The sequence below is a fragment of the Crocodylus porosus genome, unplaced genomic scaffold (assembly GCF_001723895.1).
Source record: "Crocodylus porosus isolate Cpor-Errol unplaced genomic scaffold, CroPor_comp1, whole genome shotgun sequence".
NCBI lineage: Eukaryota > Metazoa > Chordata > Crocodylia > Crocodylidae > Crocodylus > Crocodylus porosus.
The window spans coordinates 70,483,033-70,502,136 of NW_017728949.1; the positions used below are offsets into that span (position 1 = coordinate 70,483,033).

Here is a 19,104-nt window from a genome sequence, read left to right on the forward strand (position 1 = left end):
GAAAGGGTGAGCATAGGAAGGAGGCCCCGGGAGGCAGCCTCCCATTGATAATATAATATACCAGCAAGACGTGGTGGGATAGAGGGTGCATTCAAGACCCAATTTGGCACGGTAGCCAGGGGGCGCTAGGGGAGGTCACAGCGCCCCTAGGTTGTCCTGCCACAGGCACTCAGGGAAACACCAAAATTAAAGAAGCCGCCATGCCACACACTTCTGGTGCTAATTCTGGAGATCCTACTTGGAGGATCAGGGTTGCAATAGGTAAAACATCAGTCTGCTGTTAAAGAATTTGCAACTAGAAAAAATCCAACTTCTGAAACAAGTTATTAGTAGTTACTGTTTGGACCAAAACTAGTAAGACTGTGGGTTTATTCATTCTTATTTTTGTCTGTTGAAGTGTGTGAGCAGCTTTTGCAAGTATGTGTGTTGGGGTATATTGTGGATGACTTGTTTTGAGTCTAAGGTGATGACTTGCTGTTTATGAGAAGGCAGCATGTAATCTCTCTAGGATTGTAGAAACTGGAAAAACAAATGTTAAAGGTTCCTCAGGTCAGCTGCACCTTTTGGAAGGGATGTTTGTGCATCTGCTTGTTTTAGGGATTTTTCTTTCCTTCAAGAGAAAAATATGTGCTGGTGGCTCACCCTGGCAATTTCTCCTCCTTATAGTTTGATCCTTCTTCATATTTGTGACTGGCCTCTAGCTTCTCTATATGTAACCTGAAAACACCCTAGTACATCTGATGTCCACATTAATATGTTCTAGACAAGTCCTTGTATAAAAATGTAGATGTTCTTTCCACTTCTAAAGCTATTTTTGCCCACAGCCCCAAAAACACCTTGCAAATATTAATGAGAGAAAGTTGTCCAGGTTCTTAGTTTCAGCTGAGAAATGCATGGTGCAATTCCAGAGAAGTCTTGCAAAAATGGCTTTAATTCATGATACTATGCATGGATCATTTCTCCCCATCCATGTGTAGAATAGAAAGCAGCAACTGCATTCAGATACAGCTGTTAAATGGAGAAGGTGCACAAGATTCCCATATCTAGTTGTAATGCACTTGATATTTCAGTGAACAGAAAATAATATATGCACACTATAATGAAGAGAACTGCCATGTGTTGCTTTCTAAACGAAATGTCACCTTGCAAATCTGAGAAAAGTGTGAGCGGGAGAAGTGGTCCCAGAAAAGGATATTTTTATGTTTTGTTAGAAACACTGTTAAAAGTGTGAATGTTAATTTTGTACCTAATATAATGAATCCATGTGAGACCTAAAACTAGGTCATTCAAACCATTTATGAAATTGTCTCCAAGTTGTCACAAGCGAGCTGGCCCACAGTAAGGTGGGGACAGTATACAAGGGTTGTGTGACAGAGAGCATGTTATTAGAAACCAGCCTTCTGCCTGTGGTTATTTGAGGAAGCAGACTTAGACAGAGCTCATAGGGAGAGAGACCTGCAAGGGGCAGGAGTACGTTAAGAGCTTTTTCAACTCTTATTTCAACTAAGAGCTCTGCATGAAGGGGTTGCACTATGTAGGAAGCCTGGGAATTAAATCTGTGGTGTTTGCCTCTACAGTAATAAACCAGATTTCTAGCAAAGTGAGAGAGAATCTATCATAGATGGTTGATTAACTTGTGAAGGGGAAACTAAGGCAGTGACAGGTATGTTTGCACCAGCTTGTTGTGAAAAACATGAATAATCCCATTCCTACTAATGGAAGCACTTAATACTTAAAATTAAAAATGTAAGATTTAACTTAAGCTCTCATTTGAACCAGGATTTACATTTCCATTGCAAAGTGAACATAAACATTTATGTTTGTGCTTGACTTTAGTCACTAGTTTTTCTCATTTATCCTGAGTAGTGTTGGCATAAGTAAGAAGCAAGCCCATCAGAGACTCTTTCATAAGCCTAAGTATGTTCATAAGTCCTTTTGGGACTGGGCTTCAGGACTAAATTATTCCAAAGACGTATGTTAATGTTTAGCCACATCAGTACAAGCCTTTTAAATGTATCTAAGGTTAGATGATGTCCCTTGCCTGGTTATGCTGTCCTCTGACTTTAAAAATATTACCTATTCCTATGACTTGTTTCAACTTTTGTAATGTTGAAAATTCATTTACAAATTTTACTCTCCAGTTATAAGGAAGACCTTCTATACAGTGCTAGCATGTATATCGACCGCAAGGTTAGCAGGACCCTCATTTTTGTCAGCAGTATGTTTGTCAGCATGCAGGTGATAGATCAGATGTAAAGAAAATCACTTCTGTAAAACCAATTTGCTAAGGGGCTTGTAAAATCCATTTTTAAAAAGTTACTGAGGCGAAAAAGTGAAGGACCAGCCAACCAGATATTTTGATCAGCTCTTCAAGGTCAAAAACTGATTACTAATTCATCAAATATCTTACTGAGAAAGCTGTTTGAAGAGCAAACAACTCTGTGCAGATGTTCCACCTAATAACTTTAATACCACAGGAAGATGGGCAGGGTCGGAACAAACAGAATTTTTTACTTACTTTTGGCAATGCTACAGTCATAGGAAATGTGGTCTTCAAAGCACTGGCATCCCCATTCAGTGCACTGTCCATTCCCATTGCAGAAACTAGGGCACCTCAGAGCTCTGAGGATCTCTTCCTGGACAGCAGGCATCCCATTTTCTGCATGCAGCAGCTTGCTTCTGTTTTCTAGCACTTTTCTTTCACACTCGTTTTCCAAAAATGCTATCATTGCACCTTCCCATGCCAGGTCATCCTTGAGTTGTAAATCTAAAAGGCACATATCAATTGCCTCATCCAGCTGTGTTCCAAGTAAGTCATTACACACCAAACCAATAGTAGAATTAGCAAGAACCTGCTGACAAATCTCCAAGGCTTTAGTTGAGGTTAGGCCACTGGGAGTAGGCCACATTGCCAGGATTTTTGGCTGAATCCCTTCAAAGTAATCCTCCGGAAAAAAATATGCAAAGCTTTCTGAGTCTGTTTGACTTGGGCTTTGAAATGGATAAAAAGGTGAGTGTTCAGAATAGTCTTCTTCCCTTTTTGCTCTCTGTAGCATTTCCTTTGGCTTAGTGGAGTTAACACAGCTATTGATTTGGGGGGCTTTGAAGGAAACTTTTTGTGCATATTGTTTTAATCTGCCCTCAGGGCTATCTCGCTTTTTGACTGATGTAGGCAGAGACCTTGGATCAAAAAACTTGGCCAACACTTTCCCATCACTTCTGAAAGTAGATTCTATTTCTGGGTGAGTGACAAATTCAGATGTAACATCTAGATATGGGATTGCAGAAGTATAATCCACGTTGTCGTAGTGGCAGCGCAGAGATTGAGGGAAAGAGTCCTGGGAGGTATTCGGCGTGTTTACCAAGTGCAGGGGTGCGGTGGATGCCTTCTGACACCTGCAGTAATTTTTCCTTTTCTCTACTTCAGAAGGTGCTGGAGTCCTGTCAAATAAACTCTTCCCTGGAGGCATTCTGTTTTAAAAAAAGAAGAGAAGTCAGTGAAGGGGAGGTGAAACTTTCAACAAACTGATATATAATATTAAGTCAGCTTTCTTGTCTAAACTAGGGAGTATATAAGTTCCTCATTGAGCAAAATAGTGAGGAATAAGCTTTAGCTGGTGCAGGGATCATCTCAGTGGTCTCCAGTCACTATTTCACACCCCTCCCTGAACTGCAATTCTTAAGTGCTGGGACTAGCACATGCTGAAGTGCTTTGCTGGATCAGTGCCTAAATTCATTAAATCAGCTTGAATGTTTTTAAGGTGCACATTTTTTTTCTGCAAAAGGTTATCTTTCTACATAAGTACATTTAAATAAGGTGTTGGATTCATCCCTGATGTAACATAGCTGGGGCCTGGCAGGTTACACCTGTAATATTTTTGGCTCAAAAAGTTCATTTTAAACACTTGCATTCATTTAACAGTCCTTGCACACCATACTATTACATCCTCTCTCTCCTCATTCAGAGCATGATTTTTGCCTTAAAAATGTTATTGCTTTCAAAAGCATTTGTGTATGTGCTTACTTTAGATTTAATAAAATCTAAAGGAGCTTTTATTTTAGCTTTTCTGCTGACACTCACAACAGCATGATCACAACTTGATCATAAATGTGTGGCATCGTAATAGATATGATATAAGGTGTCACATAGGCTAAGACTATTTCCTTTTTTAATTTAGTCCAGCAGTAGTGAAAGTATTTCAGTTTGAATAAGCAACTATTGAATAAGCAACCATGATTAAAGTTTGCCTCCAGGTCTCATGAGAGAGGGATTTTTAATGGTTTGTTGGTTATACGATACGAGTACGTGGACCTTTACAGTTATATGCAATGCACTTCAGGCCCAGACCATCCGGGTACTTTGTGGGCAGCCAGGCTTGAAAATTCGACAGAAACCAAATTTTCTTGCAGGTTTTTTGTTTGTTTGTGCTTTTGTTTCCCAAATAAAAATATAGAAATTCAGGAAAATGACAGTGTGTGAGGGGCTGGTTGGCTTATCCAGTTCAGCAAAAGTGGTGCATATGACTGTGGCTACTAATACCATAGTAAAACTTTATTAAACGTTTTAATAAAGTGGTAGAGACAGAGGGAACCAGTCTCAGCCTATTCAAGAATGTCTCTTCAGTGTAAGAAATACAAGTACTTCTCTGGAACTTTTTTCACAATGAGCAGGAACAACAGAATAAAATTTTATTTCACAAAGAGGCTTTCATACTCATTCAATTGTACAAATTAAAGCTACCGAGCAGGATATTGGAATGACAACAGGCAAATGCAGGCAGTATGCAGCCCACATTTGCTTTCAGTCTGTTTAGGACAAATGAAGGTGTTTTCTTGAGTGAGGGACTAATGAAATGACCTCTTGCCCTTTCTGAAAAGTGCAATGGAAACTTTAACTTCCAATAGAGGTACACCAGACACTTGCCCTGTTGCTGAATGGTAGTGTCGCCAGGGAGTGAAGCTGCCTCAGAGGAAAGAGTCCCATTATGAGCTAAATTGTAAGGACATCTCAACTAACTAATGCAGTAGAATTAGGTCTGCTTTTTTAGAAATCCTCACAAAAACCATGGATTCCAGGGCAATTATTTTTAGAGTCAGCTGAAAAATGTAATTACCATCCATCAGGAAGTTCTTGTAGTTCAATATTTGTTTTCATCCCAGATCAGGACGAAAAGTTGAACTATCAGAACTTTTCTCACAGATTAGAAGTTGAAAAACATGGTGATTCAGAAATGTAAAAAAGTGTGTGTTGACAATTTTTTGGTAAAAACACAAAACAAAGGTTTTTGACATTTTCAAATCAGAACATTGTGTCTTGCTTTGGTTTGAAGCCACATTCATCTCTGCATCCACCTGGCAGTAGGTGGGAGTTCTGGTGCCTTGACTAATGCCCCATTCTTCAGCACAGGTACAGCTGCGCATCTCATCTTGAGCCATAATCTCTCCTAATGGCTGAGCCACTTCTGGTGTCCATGGGCGTTCCAGGCCATGATACGTTACAGGAGATGTCTGACTGGGGAGAGCGACCCATAGGAGAGAAATAGTGGCATGAAGCATCTGAACCATGACACCCTTGGGATACGTAACAGCAGCTCAGGTAGATCCTAAATTAAATAATGGTGATCCTGAATTAAATAATATATTTCACTTTAGACCAACTCCAAAAAAAGGACGTAAGTACTTCAAGACTTGGAATACTAATCTAGATCCTAGCTAGATACCATTTTATTGCTTAAAGTTACTACTTGGAAAGTGGCTGTTTAAAACATCTCCATGCTACTTTGGGCCATACAGCTGCTTGAAAGAAGTGGCACCCAGGGAAAGTACTCAACTGCCAGATGGTGCATTCTCACTACCTTCAGGTGCTGGTGAGTCCTCAAGTTCAGTGTGCTTTAGATGTCATTTAAAATGGAAATAAAAACAGTAGCATGGAAATCACCCTGCGGGATACCACCATCTACTTTTCCATTTTTTTCATGGACATGATTCAGTACCTTAGGAAATATAGTGAGCTTTTTACTTGATTTCCACTGGTTTTGGATCGGTTCTTTGATTCTCAGTCCTTATTTCTACTTACTTAAGGGCTGCAGCAAAATTGCATGTGTAGCCCTGTCTTCATTTTCTCAGGCAACAGAAACTCTTATTTTCCTCTCCTCAGCATGAGACCTCTCTCCAGTGCTGAAAACTTTTTTTCCCCATGTCTTTGAGTTTCCTTGTGTCTCTTGTATATCTCTTTGAGTAATTGTTCTAATTTCAAATTCTCCACGTATTTTTATCAGCTGCAAGGGAACTCCCCAAACTTTTTTGAGTATCTTGGCTAAAAGGTGGGACAGGATGTTCACATTTGAGCCACAACCAAAATAGAAACAGCCTAGGAATGACTCTTCTCAACACTTTCAACATGCCCCCTCTTGAAATCTTCCCTATTCACATCTGATTAACACCCATGGTCTAGGAGGCACCTCTGAGTTGTGAGAAACAAAGAAAATCCAGAGACAGTTTACCCACGATTTTCTTTGATAATATAAAGGAAGCAGTTGTGTCTCTTTAGGTTGAGTCTGGAATTGTGCTGTGCAATTATAGCTCAATAAACTCATCAGTTAATTAAAATGAATAATAGCTTCAGCCTATTTTACATAACTTGAATAGACTTAAATTATATGTGTTCATTTTCTAAAATTCAATACTTCTAAAGGATGTTTTATTTACAGGAGAGGTGAGCCAGATATATAGTGGCTAGATTCAGACTCACAATTAGAGCCGGGGACAGAGATGAGGTAGAACCAGGTTCGGGGTTCAGATTCAGCTGTGCCAAATCTCACAAATTCTTACCCGAGTGCTGGAATTGCATGATGTTAACTGACCTTGCAATATTGCTGCTGGCAGGCATCTCGTGAGAGCAGCTGTCACATCTGTCACAGATGCTGCTATCCGTGAGACAATCTAACTGCAGTCAGACTAACACTGCAAAATAATCCCATCCTGGGATAACTTGGGACCAGATCCATTACGCCATATCTGTATTTGGGAACTTGGACCCAGAAATTCAAACATAGGAAAATGGGGTCTCCCTAATATGTAAAGGGGTCTGATTCCAGGGTCTGGTTCTGCATTAGGAAGCAAGTGTTTCAGAGGCCCAGTTGTCTTAGATACAAAACTTTTAGCAAGCGTCTTGCAGTGCCACACATTGTCAAAATGTAACATTTAATCTATAGTCACATATTTTAATTAGTGTTCAAGAATAAAAGACAAAGAGAAATGCCCCTAATTAATCCCCATTGTCATTTTCCACCATGGGTGTGAACGGCATATTCTTAACAGCTGAGTGGGATCTTAAAGCAGCTGTTAACCTGACATCACTTGCAGATGGAAAAAAATTCTCTCGGTAACATTGCTGCTTATGTGTATTATACAGGCTGAATAATATGCTATCTTGCTGTTTAGGAGTGATCATGGGCCTCTGGGTCTCCCTTGATAAATTAGGCAGAGCTCTTTCTCAGGTCATTAAAAGGCTATGTAATGAAGTAAATGTTTCAACACCTCTTAAAATGATATTACAGTACATCGCTCAGGTTTGGGATCCTCCAGCTTTGTACCTCCACTCTTCTATGAAGTCTTCCTCAGGCGTGTTTCTCTGTTGTGATAGTAAAGGACTCCCACTGGCATTATGGAAGTCATTATGACGGTTCCTGTCAAAGATGCCACACAAACCTCTGGTGCTGTTGAAATCGATGCTTGGTGCCCTCACTGTCAAACTCATTCCCCACTCGCTTACATCAGCTCGAACAAATGCTCCTGAGGGGAACATGATCTGAAGAAGCAGAAAAACCCAGTGAAATGAATCTATTAGCAAGTTTCTTTTGTAATAAAATAGCGTTCCCTCTGATAAACAAAGGAAGTTGGCTACTCTAATGGTAATTATATGTCCCGCAGACACACTGTCAATGTTTATTCACAGGATTATTTAGATGCTCTCTTTTTTTTTTGGTACTAATATCTGATGGCATCATGTACATTCACACAAGTTCTTTCTTTTTAAAATGAATAATTATACATTCACTGAAGTTTCCCCACCAATAAGTTACCATCTAATTTTTCAAGCAGCCACCATGACAATAAGACCACCCTTGTATCTTTGCTGCAGAAATTGTTTCTTTTAGATAAATTGCCAGGTCTGAAAAACAGCTTCCTTCTCTCTGAAAAATCGTTTCATTTTCCAAGGCTAGATTACACAGAAAATGTGGTGTTTTAAAGTGGATAAAGCAATTTTCTCATTAAAGAACTGGTGGCAGGCTTATGTTGACCTTTAAAAAAAAAAAAAATCTTGAGGCTTCAAAGGAACAAAAGAAAGCTGTGCAAAGAAGGGGCTTTTCAGGTTGGTGGCTGAACTGAAAATTAAAAAAAATATAAAATTGGCTTGAGGTGACCCAAAACAAGTTTTTTGTTTTTGTTTTTGTTTGTTTTTTTCTTTTCACTCAGTTAAAGGAAGAAAATGAAAAATGTTGCTTTACACCAAACCAAATGCTTCATTTGAGGTATGATAAACATGCTCTTTTGTTTGTCCATTACTGAATGCTTCCCACCCTCCCTTGGTTAAGCATAGGTCCATTTCAATCCAAACACATTTTGGAAACAAAGATGTTGAGATTAAGTCAAATCTTTTGACTTTTCTGATTTTTATCTCTTTTTCAATCAAGACTATGACAAATTATCATTCTCACCCTCCTATACCCACTCCAAATATTGTATTTATTGGTACATTTATTATTCATGCAAAACTTCTAGGGCTGTGAAAAAAATAGCTATTAAACTTTTCAGTGTCAGAAATCTGGGTCTAAATTCTGACTTGGCCATCAGAAATTTGACTTAAGCTGCAAAAAGATGTCACCTTTGTGCTACCATAATTATTATAATTTTTTTTTTTTATGGCAGCACCCAGTGAAAATAAACAGGCATCCGTGTTCTTGTCATGTCACAAATGCCCCAATTTCTGGCTGTGACCAAAGGCGAAGGCTTTCATTTCACATAGAGGTTGTGGACATCTCTTTGTTTCAAAGCAGGAGAGCACAGGCAACCTGGAGCTGACTGCTCTCCAGCAACCCTGGGCAGGTGCTTCCAGAGTTTCAGAAACCTGATCTGGTGGCCCTCGGGAATTTCCCTGCAGGAGCGCCTGCCTAGATTTCTTCATTTGCAGAGGTATGACCTGAATCAGAATCCGTGGGGACACCTTTTCAAGTGGGGAACGCTGGGTTTACCCATTTACAGAGACATGCCCTGACTGTTGCCTTACCGAATTAGGCCTCTGAAGCCCTGGCAGCAACGGGGGCCAAACCCTGTGGGATAACAGGCAATGTCTGGCCTACCCAATGAAGTGGCACAGCTCATCCGCTTCGTTTGGAGACATTTGTTTATAGCCTTATAGTTATAGTTTCAGAAGTTACAAGAGTGATCTTTGAGTGACTGTGTCCTGCGATACTCAAGTAGAGAGACTTTGGGTTTGGTTTTTCAGACATACTGAGCACTTGCAGCCCCTCCTAGTTTCCAATGGTATTGTGGATGCTCAGTATTTCTGAGACTCGGGTCCAATGCATTTCAAGCTCAGTACATAAAATCAGTACCCACTTTTGCAAATTGTGGCCTTAGCCAATAGTGGAAATTATCGACATCACATTATCAGCTCATAGTTTAGCTCATGATTTCTTTTCTGCTTAAGGTGCTGTTTTTCCCCCCTTGAAGTCAACAATAGAACTCATTGAGGAGTAGGGCACAAGAGAGGCCTGGCCTACATTATAATAGGGTGCAGCGGATTAAGGTTAAGACAAACTAATGGAATGGCAGGAGAGTGTTTGCACAGTGTCCAGATAGCAAGCCAAAACCTGTTCGAGTAACTCAAATAATTCATTCTGTTGAGTAAAATGGACAGGATTTAGTTAATCCATGCCTACTTTGGTTAAACCATCCCTAGTTAATCCCTTGCATCCATAGAAAAGTAATTAAAAAGAAAAGACACATTTAAGAAGTTTATTTTCCTAGTGTTACACAATTAAATGATAGAATGACTTGCTATACTAGAATCTTGCTTGTCAATTAATATTTCCTTAATTTTGAATTTAATTGTGTCCAGGGCAGCTGCTAATCAAAGCTTCTGTGCTAGTTACCTCCTTGAACCTCCGTGAAGCTGTTAACAGCTTTCTTGGGCATGTCTGTACTCCTCCAGACTATTAGGAATTGCCATAATGAACATGTCATCCATGTGCAATATATCTCAAACTGGAAATAGTGTAGTCACCTTAGTGCACTTTCAGGCATCTGGGTGCTAACATTCTCTCCTAGTGCTATATTGAGGCAGTTTGTACCCAACTTTTGTTTAAATCCCTCTCGAGGGTATCATAAGTGTACATGCATGCAGAGTTCTGCAATATTTGAACTAAACTGTACCCTAACTTGTGTCCCACAGGTCCAAACTCCACTGGATTTTAAACTCCAGTGGAATCAGTGGGATACCCCACTGATGTGGCTTTATTCCAGAAGTCAAAGGAAGTGACTTGCACAGATATCAAAATATCTTTTGATATTATTAATAAAGATTATTCCAGCTAAAATCAGGGATACGGTACTCAGTTGTAAAATGAAATAAAATCTGTTTTCCTGCTTTTGCTTCCATTTGTGTAATTAAAAAGCTTCTAATTGTTATGCTATCAAGAACTGCTCCAAATGAGAGCCAAACAAAAAAAAATCTCTGATATAATTTTGGCTCCTTATGGCCGTCTTCTCACCCAAAATATTTTCTGGCAAGAAATATTGATAATGCAGCCTTAATACTGAATTATTTTCCTAGATCCTTACTATGGCACTTATCCTCCAGGCAGCAATCTAATACTGCCTGAACTTGCTCTTCTAGTGGCTATAAGGAAAACACTCAGGATTACAGATTTGTAACATGGATAAAAGCTACTCAGTGCAGACTGGAGAGTATATTTATGCCTATCCCCTTTTCCAGCAAGTATTCTTGCTAAGGGAAATTCATTGCAGGACCATATTGAATGCGTTTAAAGAATATATGGAAATAATCTATGATCACTGCTTAGTATGATATGATCACCACTGTTACCTACTTGTTAGTCTCTGCTACACCTATCTACACGCAAAGATCTACCCAACACAATGCAGTCCCATCAAAGTTACTCAACTTGCTCTTTGATTATGAGCTTTTCAACTTTGACTTCAGATTCTTCAGAATCTTTGTTATACGTGTGAAAAGCATTCAGCAGAAAAGATGGGAAAAGGGGAAGTCAGTTGTCTTTTGTATCGCTGTGATACAAGTAATATATATTAGTTTTATGCCTTAAGTATGTGTCTGAGCAGTATCGTTTTGTTTTGTTGTACATATGGTTAATGTAACTCTTTAACACGAAAGGGAAATCAACATTTTCAAAAGAAAAGAACGGAAATGTGAAGATCCACCTACAGTAATTTTTCTCTCTCCATACGACTTCATGATTTTGACGCGTGGCGATGCTTCCGTGCTTTTAATGGATAGCTGAGGTCTGGTTTCGTGAAACTGACCATTGCACATATCCAGGACAACGATGTCATTAGCTTCCCGCACAGCTACGCCGCAGTTGCAGGCAACAGCATGATGGTGACTTCCGCAGTCCCACTGACGGACATGCACCTCGAACACGCGGGCCAGGCTCTTGGACAAAATGAAGGTTCCAATTTTATAATTATCATAACGCCTAAACAACAATAAACAGAAATAGGATTTTGAGACTCAGGGTATACACCTATGATGGCTGTTTGTTTGTACTCTAATAACAACACTCCTTAATTAGGACAGCATGGTGCTGGCCTTGGAAGACAGAGAAAATCAACGCATGGGGAAGTATTTATTCAGCACCAGAAGCAAGCTAACACCACTAGAGTTATTAGCTGGAAGTGTACAAGAATTCATGTGAGAAGCTGGTAGCTAAGAGTGGCTGCTATGGCAACGGGCATGGATAAAAAGGATAAACATTTGATAAAAGCAAATGGGGAAAAAATCTCTGCCTCCAGGCCTTAATAAATATGTTTTGGTTCTAACTGGATGCTTTACCGCATGATATTCTTCAAAGCAAAATCAGTGCTCAAATAACACCTTCTGTGACTAATCACTACATTTTTACAAGGCTGACTGTGGCTAGGTGAATATTTCATATGAAAAATTAAGATTCAATTGGAAGCCTTTTAAAGTGAAATCATTTCCCCCCTTTCGGAACAACTTCACTATAACATAAGTTTCAGTATAACTGGATTTGCAATCGGTACATTGCAGCATCAAACAATTTGGAACTTTCATTCTAGTCTGTTACAAATAGAGTTTCATTCCATGTGAATTCACTGTGGGATTAATTCTGTACTTGATACCCAATTTGTGTTGTTCAGGCAAAATTCCTGTAGACTGAACACTGACTTTTGCTTGAGTAATGACTGCAGGGCTTACAAAGGATCCTTTTTTACTTTCAAAATACCTGCTTTTTCTAACATGTTAACCACTTATTACTGTTAGTCTGCATGTTACTCCAAAAACTTTAGGGGTATAACTAGAAGAAAGAGTAGTTGCATGATTTATGGAGTTATTGAGGGATTTCCTTCTGTGAGCCAGTTGCCTGCTATCCTTAGAAACAGCTTCCTTTTAAGTAGCTACATTTATTTTTAAAATACAGGGGGGGTTTTAGGAAATTTCATTCAATAGAAAATAAATTTATTTTTATTTTTCTCTGAATATTTACTATAATGTAAGGAAAATGTGAAAATAATTTCAAACAATGAAAACAAAAACCAGGAAGTTTTAAGAAAAGCATTCTGTTTACTGTTTTCTTTCTTAATTCATTTTTTATTTTTCTGCTATTCCAGAGAAGCAAATAGGCTTTTCTGCATACATGCTGAAATCAGAATAAGGTTTTTTCTTTTTAATATATATATACCAGGAGGTTTTTTCTTTTCACAATTAAATACCACAGAAATATGGAGTTCACCTGTTTATTTCTATAAAAAAGTGCATTGTCTTTTTACTTCCTCTTGAAAAAGTAAAAAAATGTTGGCTATCATGAGCAAACACTATCAGTGGATGTCTTCTTCTCTTTTCTAATCACCTCAATAAAAAACTAAAACATACTGTTCAAAATGTTGCAAACATCCTATTAGAAACAAAGAGAGCATAAAGAAACAAAACCTCAATCAATGTCAAGTGCTAACCCCTTTGGGAGCTACCCACAGGTGAGAAAAGGAGGTGCCATAAAATACAGTCAGAATCATCTCTAGTTTTCTTCAAACAGTCCTGTTCATCTGGAGGCATTTTGGAAGAAGGAGTCATGGAAAAGGTAGGGTTACAGCATCTTCTGGTCTCTCTTGTAAACTATAGGACTTTGTTACCACATACATGCGACTGTAATTAATGCTAAAGATAACATTTAATGTAATAATGAGCATAGGCTATGGGCCCATACAGACTCTTGGTAAAGTCACTGAAAGTCCTTAAGTCATGCCCACGGATCATGTAATATGTCAGGTTTGCAAAATGTCTTCATTTTAAAATGGAAATGTTATCTGAATTTGAATTGCTTGAATGAAGTATTGAATTTAATCAGATAACTCATAAAATTTTAATTGTGGTGATCACCTCTGGGCCGGCACAAGGGAAATTGAACAAGAAACCTCCAGAGCTAAAGAGCAAGGGTTGGTAGTTTAGGGCTGTAACAGTTCATAACCTCTGTGGAGTTAAACAGAATGAGGGGCATAGGAAAAGATGGGGGTTTTTGCTCATCCAAAAGGATAAGGTAATTCCCCTGCATGCATTTTTATCTGTTAACCTGACCTTGACACAGTAGTGCTATACTGAGTGCCCTAGGTGGTGGCTGTACACAAGGCAGCAGCAGTGGCTGCTCCAGCACGAGATCAGCAATACTGGCAGCACAGCTGTAAGTCTCGTTGGACCCCCTCCTAGGATTGGCACCCAGGGCTGGTGCACTGGCCACCCCTCTTCTGTTACACCCCTGGTTATATGTTTCTAAGGATATTGCTGCACACATTTTCTCTTCTTTTGCCACTCTCACCTTCTCCATCTTCCTATTAAATTTATTTTATTGCTGCTGTTTCTGCTTCCAAAAGTTCAGCCAGGGAGAGCATTGCTTATGATTAACCTGCTCACATATACCTAGGATTCCCTCTTTCCTTGCCAGTGAGAGGTGTTTTATACTACTTCTGTGCCCTAGACAGCGTTTAGCAAAGGGTATATCCCAAAGAGAGAATATACACATTTCATTTTCAATATTAGGGATTTTGCTAAGGAAAAATGGTCAGATTGTTTAAACAAGAGGACCTTTTTCTTGTGGAAAACAGGTTTTGTAATTTTTTCCTTCTCGACACCAATTTTGAAAATCAACTTTTAGAGCAACTTACTAAAACAACTTATAGAATCTGAGGGACGATGGAGTAGAGGGCAAAGCACAGAACTGGGGGCTAAGAATTCAGGATTTCTCATAATCACTCTAATCCTGATTTGGTGCATCACTTAGAATCAGCTCTCTGTATGAGTTTTCAAACTGAAGGTATCATTTATCTGCATCACATGGCTGTTAGGAGACTCAAATCCAAAGACCCAAGGGGGGTGAGTACATAAATAAATAGCATCCCAAAGAAAGAACACCTGTGAGGCTTGGGGAGTGGTGTAAGGAAGGTATGGAGCCATGCAAGCAGCCCTTAAAGTGACAGGTGCCCAGCAGAGGTATAGACAGGCTAAGAGGGCCTATTAGCCTGAGGGTGCAAGACTGTGACAGAGGGCTTGTGGGCTTTCTGGCCTGGCTCTGCTTTTCCCTAGGCACATGGACCCTCTGTGGCTTCAAAATAAAACAAAGGCCACTTGCCTATAAAACCCTACCTTCATCTGCCCAGGTAACCTGGTCCTGACGATCACCACCCCAGAATGCTGAGGGAATTAGCAGAGGTCATTGTGGGACCCCTGGCATGGCTTTATGAGCACTCATGGTGCTCTGGTGTGGTGCCAGAGGACTGGAAAAGGGCCAATGTGGTTCCCATTTTCGAAAAAGGGAGGAAGGAGGACCCAGGGAACTATAGGCCAATTAGTCTTACCTCAATCCCAGAAAGCTTTTTGAGAGAATTATCATAGTGCATGTCCATGAAGAGCCATCAGGGGAGATTATGCTTAGGGGCAGCCAGCACAGGTTCATTAGAGGCAGGTCCTGTCAGACCAACCTGGTGGCCTTCTATGACCAGGTCACTAAATCCTTAGATGCAGGGGTAGCAGTGGATATAGTCTTCCTGGACTTTAGGAAGGCTTTTGACACTGTCTCTCACCCCGTTCTCATTTAAAAAAACTAAGGGACTGTGGTGTTGACACCTACACAGTCAGACGGGTTGCTAACTGGCTGGAGGGCCGCACCCAGAGAGTGGTGGTGGACGGGTCATTTTTGATCTGGAGGCATGTGGGCAGTGGGGTCCCCCAGGGCTCGGTCCTCGGGCCCACGCTGTTCAACATCTTCATCAGTGATTGGACAAGGGGGTAGAAAGCACCCTGTTCAAATTTGCTGATGACAGTAAGATGTGGGGGGATGTGGGCACACTAGAAGGGAGAATAGGCTGCAATTGGACCTAGACAGGTTACAGGGGTGGGCAGATGAAAACAGGATGGGTTTCAACACTGACAAGTACAAGGTACGGCACCTGGGGAGGAAGAAACAGCAGCACACCTACAGGTTGGGGAACTCCCTTCTTGCCAGTGCAGAGACAGAAAAGGATCTTGGAGTCATTGATGACAAAATGAACATGGGATGACAGTGTGGGGACATGGTCAGGAAGGCTACCCACACCTTGTCACATATCCACAGGTGCATCACGTGCAGGTCCAAGGAGGTGATCCTCCCCCTCTATGTGGCACTGGTCAGGCCGCAGCTGGGGTACTGCGTCCAGTTCTGGGCACCACACTTCAACAGGGATGTGGACAGCATGGAGAGGGTCCAGAGGAGGGCCACTCACATGATTGGGGGCAGCAGGGCAGGCCCTACGAGGAAAGGCTAAGGGACCTGAACCTGTTCAGCCTCCACAAGAGAAGGCTGAGGGGAGATCTAATGGCTGTTTACAAACTTGTCAGAGGGGACCAGCAGGCATTGGGGGAGTCCCTGTTTCCCTGAGCACCACCAGGAGTGACAATAAATAACGGTCACAAGCAGCTAGACATCAGGAGGTGCTACTTCACAGTCAGGGTGGCTAGGATGTGGAACCAACTTCCAAGAGAAGTGGTGCTGGCTCCTACCCTGGGGTTCTCTAAGAGGAGATTAGATGAACACCTTGCTGGGGTCATTTGACCCCAGTACTCTTTCCTGCCATGGCAGGGGGTCAGACTTGATGATCTGCTCAGGTCCCTTCTGACCCTACAAATTATGAAACTATGAATTGATGCTTTAGGGTCAAATTCATATCAGGCCAAATTCCAGTGAACACCCTAGAATTATTACCAGTTACCAGGCATGTGAATGTCAGTATTAATTGGGTAGAATAGAACGTCTCCAAAAAAAAAATTCTAATTCCTGGGTGGCACGTACTTCCATGCCCCAGCTCTGAGCACATTGTATGCAGGATACACATTTCTAAAATAATCACTGCAGTACCAATTAGATTATTTGGGTGTCATCAATGACAACTCCAAAAATTTGGGCTGTGAATAAAATCCCATTTATTGCTGTGTTTAATTGAGAAAAAACCAAACTTAACTGTCACCTCACCCAAGATCTTGTCAAATAGGCACATCACCCTAGGATTATTTGAGCTAGTGACTGTGCAGTGTTATCAGAGGATTAGAGTCTATGAAAACAGAAAGGTTTAGAACCTGGATGGAAAATAATTCATTTGTGAGTTAGGAAGGCTCTGGTCATAAAAGAGGCTTCTTGTTTTTAAGTAGGGTCTTGCAACAGGATGGCTTCTCACACAGCCAGGGTCCACAGCTCTCCTTGTACAGGTAAAGGATCCATCTGGCTTGCTGGATCCTAGGTGATTCAGGATGAAATTCATCCAGAGCTATATGTGCATATGCGTAGACACAGCAGCCACTGGAGCTATATTTAAGGGGGAGCTATGTCTTGCAGGCGGACCGTGGAGCTGATTGTCAGGAACAATAGCCAGATATTCCTCTGACTAATCTAGAGGTTCTGTTCTCTTTATCCCCTAGCAAAGGCATTTAGCTTACTTTCCTACATAGGTCCAGTCCCTCTATCCTTGTACAAAGTGATGACATTCTCTCCTAGTCAGTTCTTATGCTGCTGCTTCTTCGGCGGTCCCTCACAGTCGAGGATGATTTTCTTCAGTGATTGCTTTATCTGGCTAACGAGGCCTATCTGTGATCGGCAAACTCTACTGCAGATCAGACATGTATTTCCATGTGGGGTGGGCGGTCGGAAACATGCTGTTTCTGCTGCTCCTGCTTTTCCATCTCCTGTTGTTGGCATGAGGTTTCATGCTGTCAATGCTGCAACATCCCAGGCCCAGCCTTAGAGCAGCTCCCTGCCCAGCTGCATGCCCTGCCGGCACTGCTGGGGCTGGTCTCCATAGAAACACCGGCCCTGCACTGTCATGCCTGTTTTGCTCCTGGGATCTCCATGGAAACTGGCCAGAGCAACACAGGCAGGGGCTACTGGGAGTTGGAGGTTGGCCACCAGCTGGATCCACCATTTTACCCATCCCTGTCTTATAAGGCCAAAAAGAATGACATCAAAGGGTCAGACTAGGAATCCTTACTGCTTTGGATCATGACTATAACAGTTGTCACCTGAAATAATTCTGACAAAATGATTTTTCTGGTTGAAAAGTTCCCTGCAACAGACTCTTCCTCCATTTGGGGTGGTCAGGCGATAGTCTCCCATGAGTTGACATTGATGTTGTATTTTTTTCTTAACTTGGCCTTGAGGACCTCCCAAATTTCCCCAGCGTATTTTATCTGCTCTCTTCCTAAGCATATACCTTGACTGAGCTAGGAGAATAAAACTTGCTTTGAGAATCTGGAGTTGGACATCCAGATGACATGGCAGGCCCAATAAAGTTGATGTTGGATGATCATCACCTTAATACTGATGGTGTTTGCTTGCATGCGGATGTTAATGTTAATGCCTGTTTTCCCACTGGATTCAGAGGATCATTTACAAGCAGTACTGATGGTACTTCTCCAACAGCTTTAGATGTCTCCTATACCTTGTCCATGTCTCAGGTCTGTACAGCAAGGTGGGGATCATGACTGCTTGAAAAACCATGAGCTTGGTTTTGGATCTGATGTTGTGATCTTCATATACCTATTTCTTTAGGCATCCAAAGGCTGTACTTGCACATTTGTGGAGATGTTGAATTTCTTTGTCAATGTCAGCCTTCTGCAAGAGATGGCTTCCAAGGTATGGGAAATACTCAATGTTCTCCAGACTCTCACTGTGGATCTGTATTGCCCGAGCTGGGAACTGTTCATTAGGAGCTTGTAGGTGGAGAACATTAGTCTTCTGAATGTTAAATGTCAGTCCCATTTTCTTGTATGCCTCACTAAAGATGTCAACAATTGCCTGAAGGTCTGCTTCCAAGTAAGCTCGTGCTAGAGTATCATCAGTGTACTGGAGCTCAGTGATTGAGGTCTGGGTGGTCTTGGTTTTGGCTTGGACTTGGCTGAGGTTAAACAGCTTACTATTCATTTGGTAGTTTAGCTCCATTCTGGCTTGTTGGTGGTGAGATGTAGCATTGCAGCAAGGAATATTGAGAAGAATGTTGGAGGAATGACACAGCCTTGCTTGACTCCCATTTTAATCTCAAAGGAATCTGTGATAGATTCATTACTGAAAACCACCACTTGCATACCATCACAGAGTAGGCAGAGGATAGTGACAAATTTTGGTAGGCATCCGTATTTCAGAATGATCCTCCACAATACTTTTTGGCTGACAGTCAAAAGCTTTCATGAGGTCAAAGAAGGCCATGTAAAGATGTTGTTCCCAGCATTGGGTGCCTCTCACCACTGGTGTTGTTCCCAGCACACGGGTGCTTGTCGCAATTATCTGGACACCAAAGCATTTGAAGAAT

General features: G+C 41.1%; 1 protein-coding gene across 1 annotated transcript in view; it reads right to left on the reverse strand.

Moving 5' to 3' along the window:
- Positions 1 to 19,104, reverse strand: part of LOC109323076 (von Willebrand factor D and EGF domain-containing protein-like) — a 333,209-nt gene that overhangs the window by 163,881 nt on the left and 150,224 nt on the right. The window contains exons 10-12 of the mRNA XM_019554480.1: positions 11,468 to 11,738; positions 7,596 to 7,810; positions 2,519 to 3,471 (exon numbers count right to left, since the gene is read on the reverse strand). Coding sequence (XP_019410025.1) covers positions 2,519 to 3,471; positions 7,596 to 7,810; positions 11,468 to 11,738 — 1,439 coding nt within the window. The remainder of the gene's footprint in view (positions 1 to 2,518; positions 3,472 to 7,595; positions 7,811 to 11,467; positions 11,739 to 19,104) is intronic.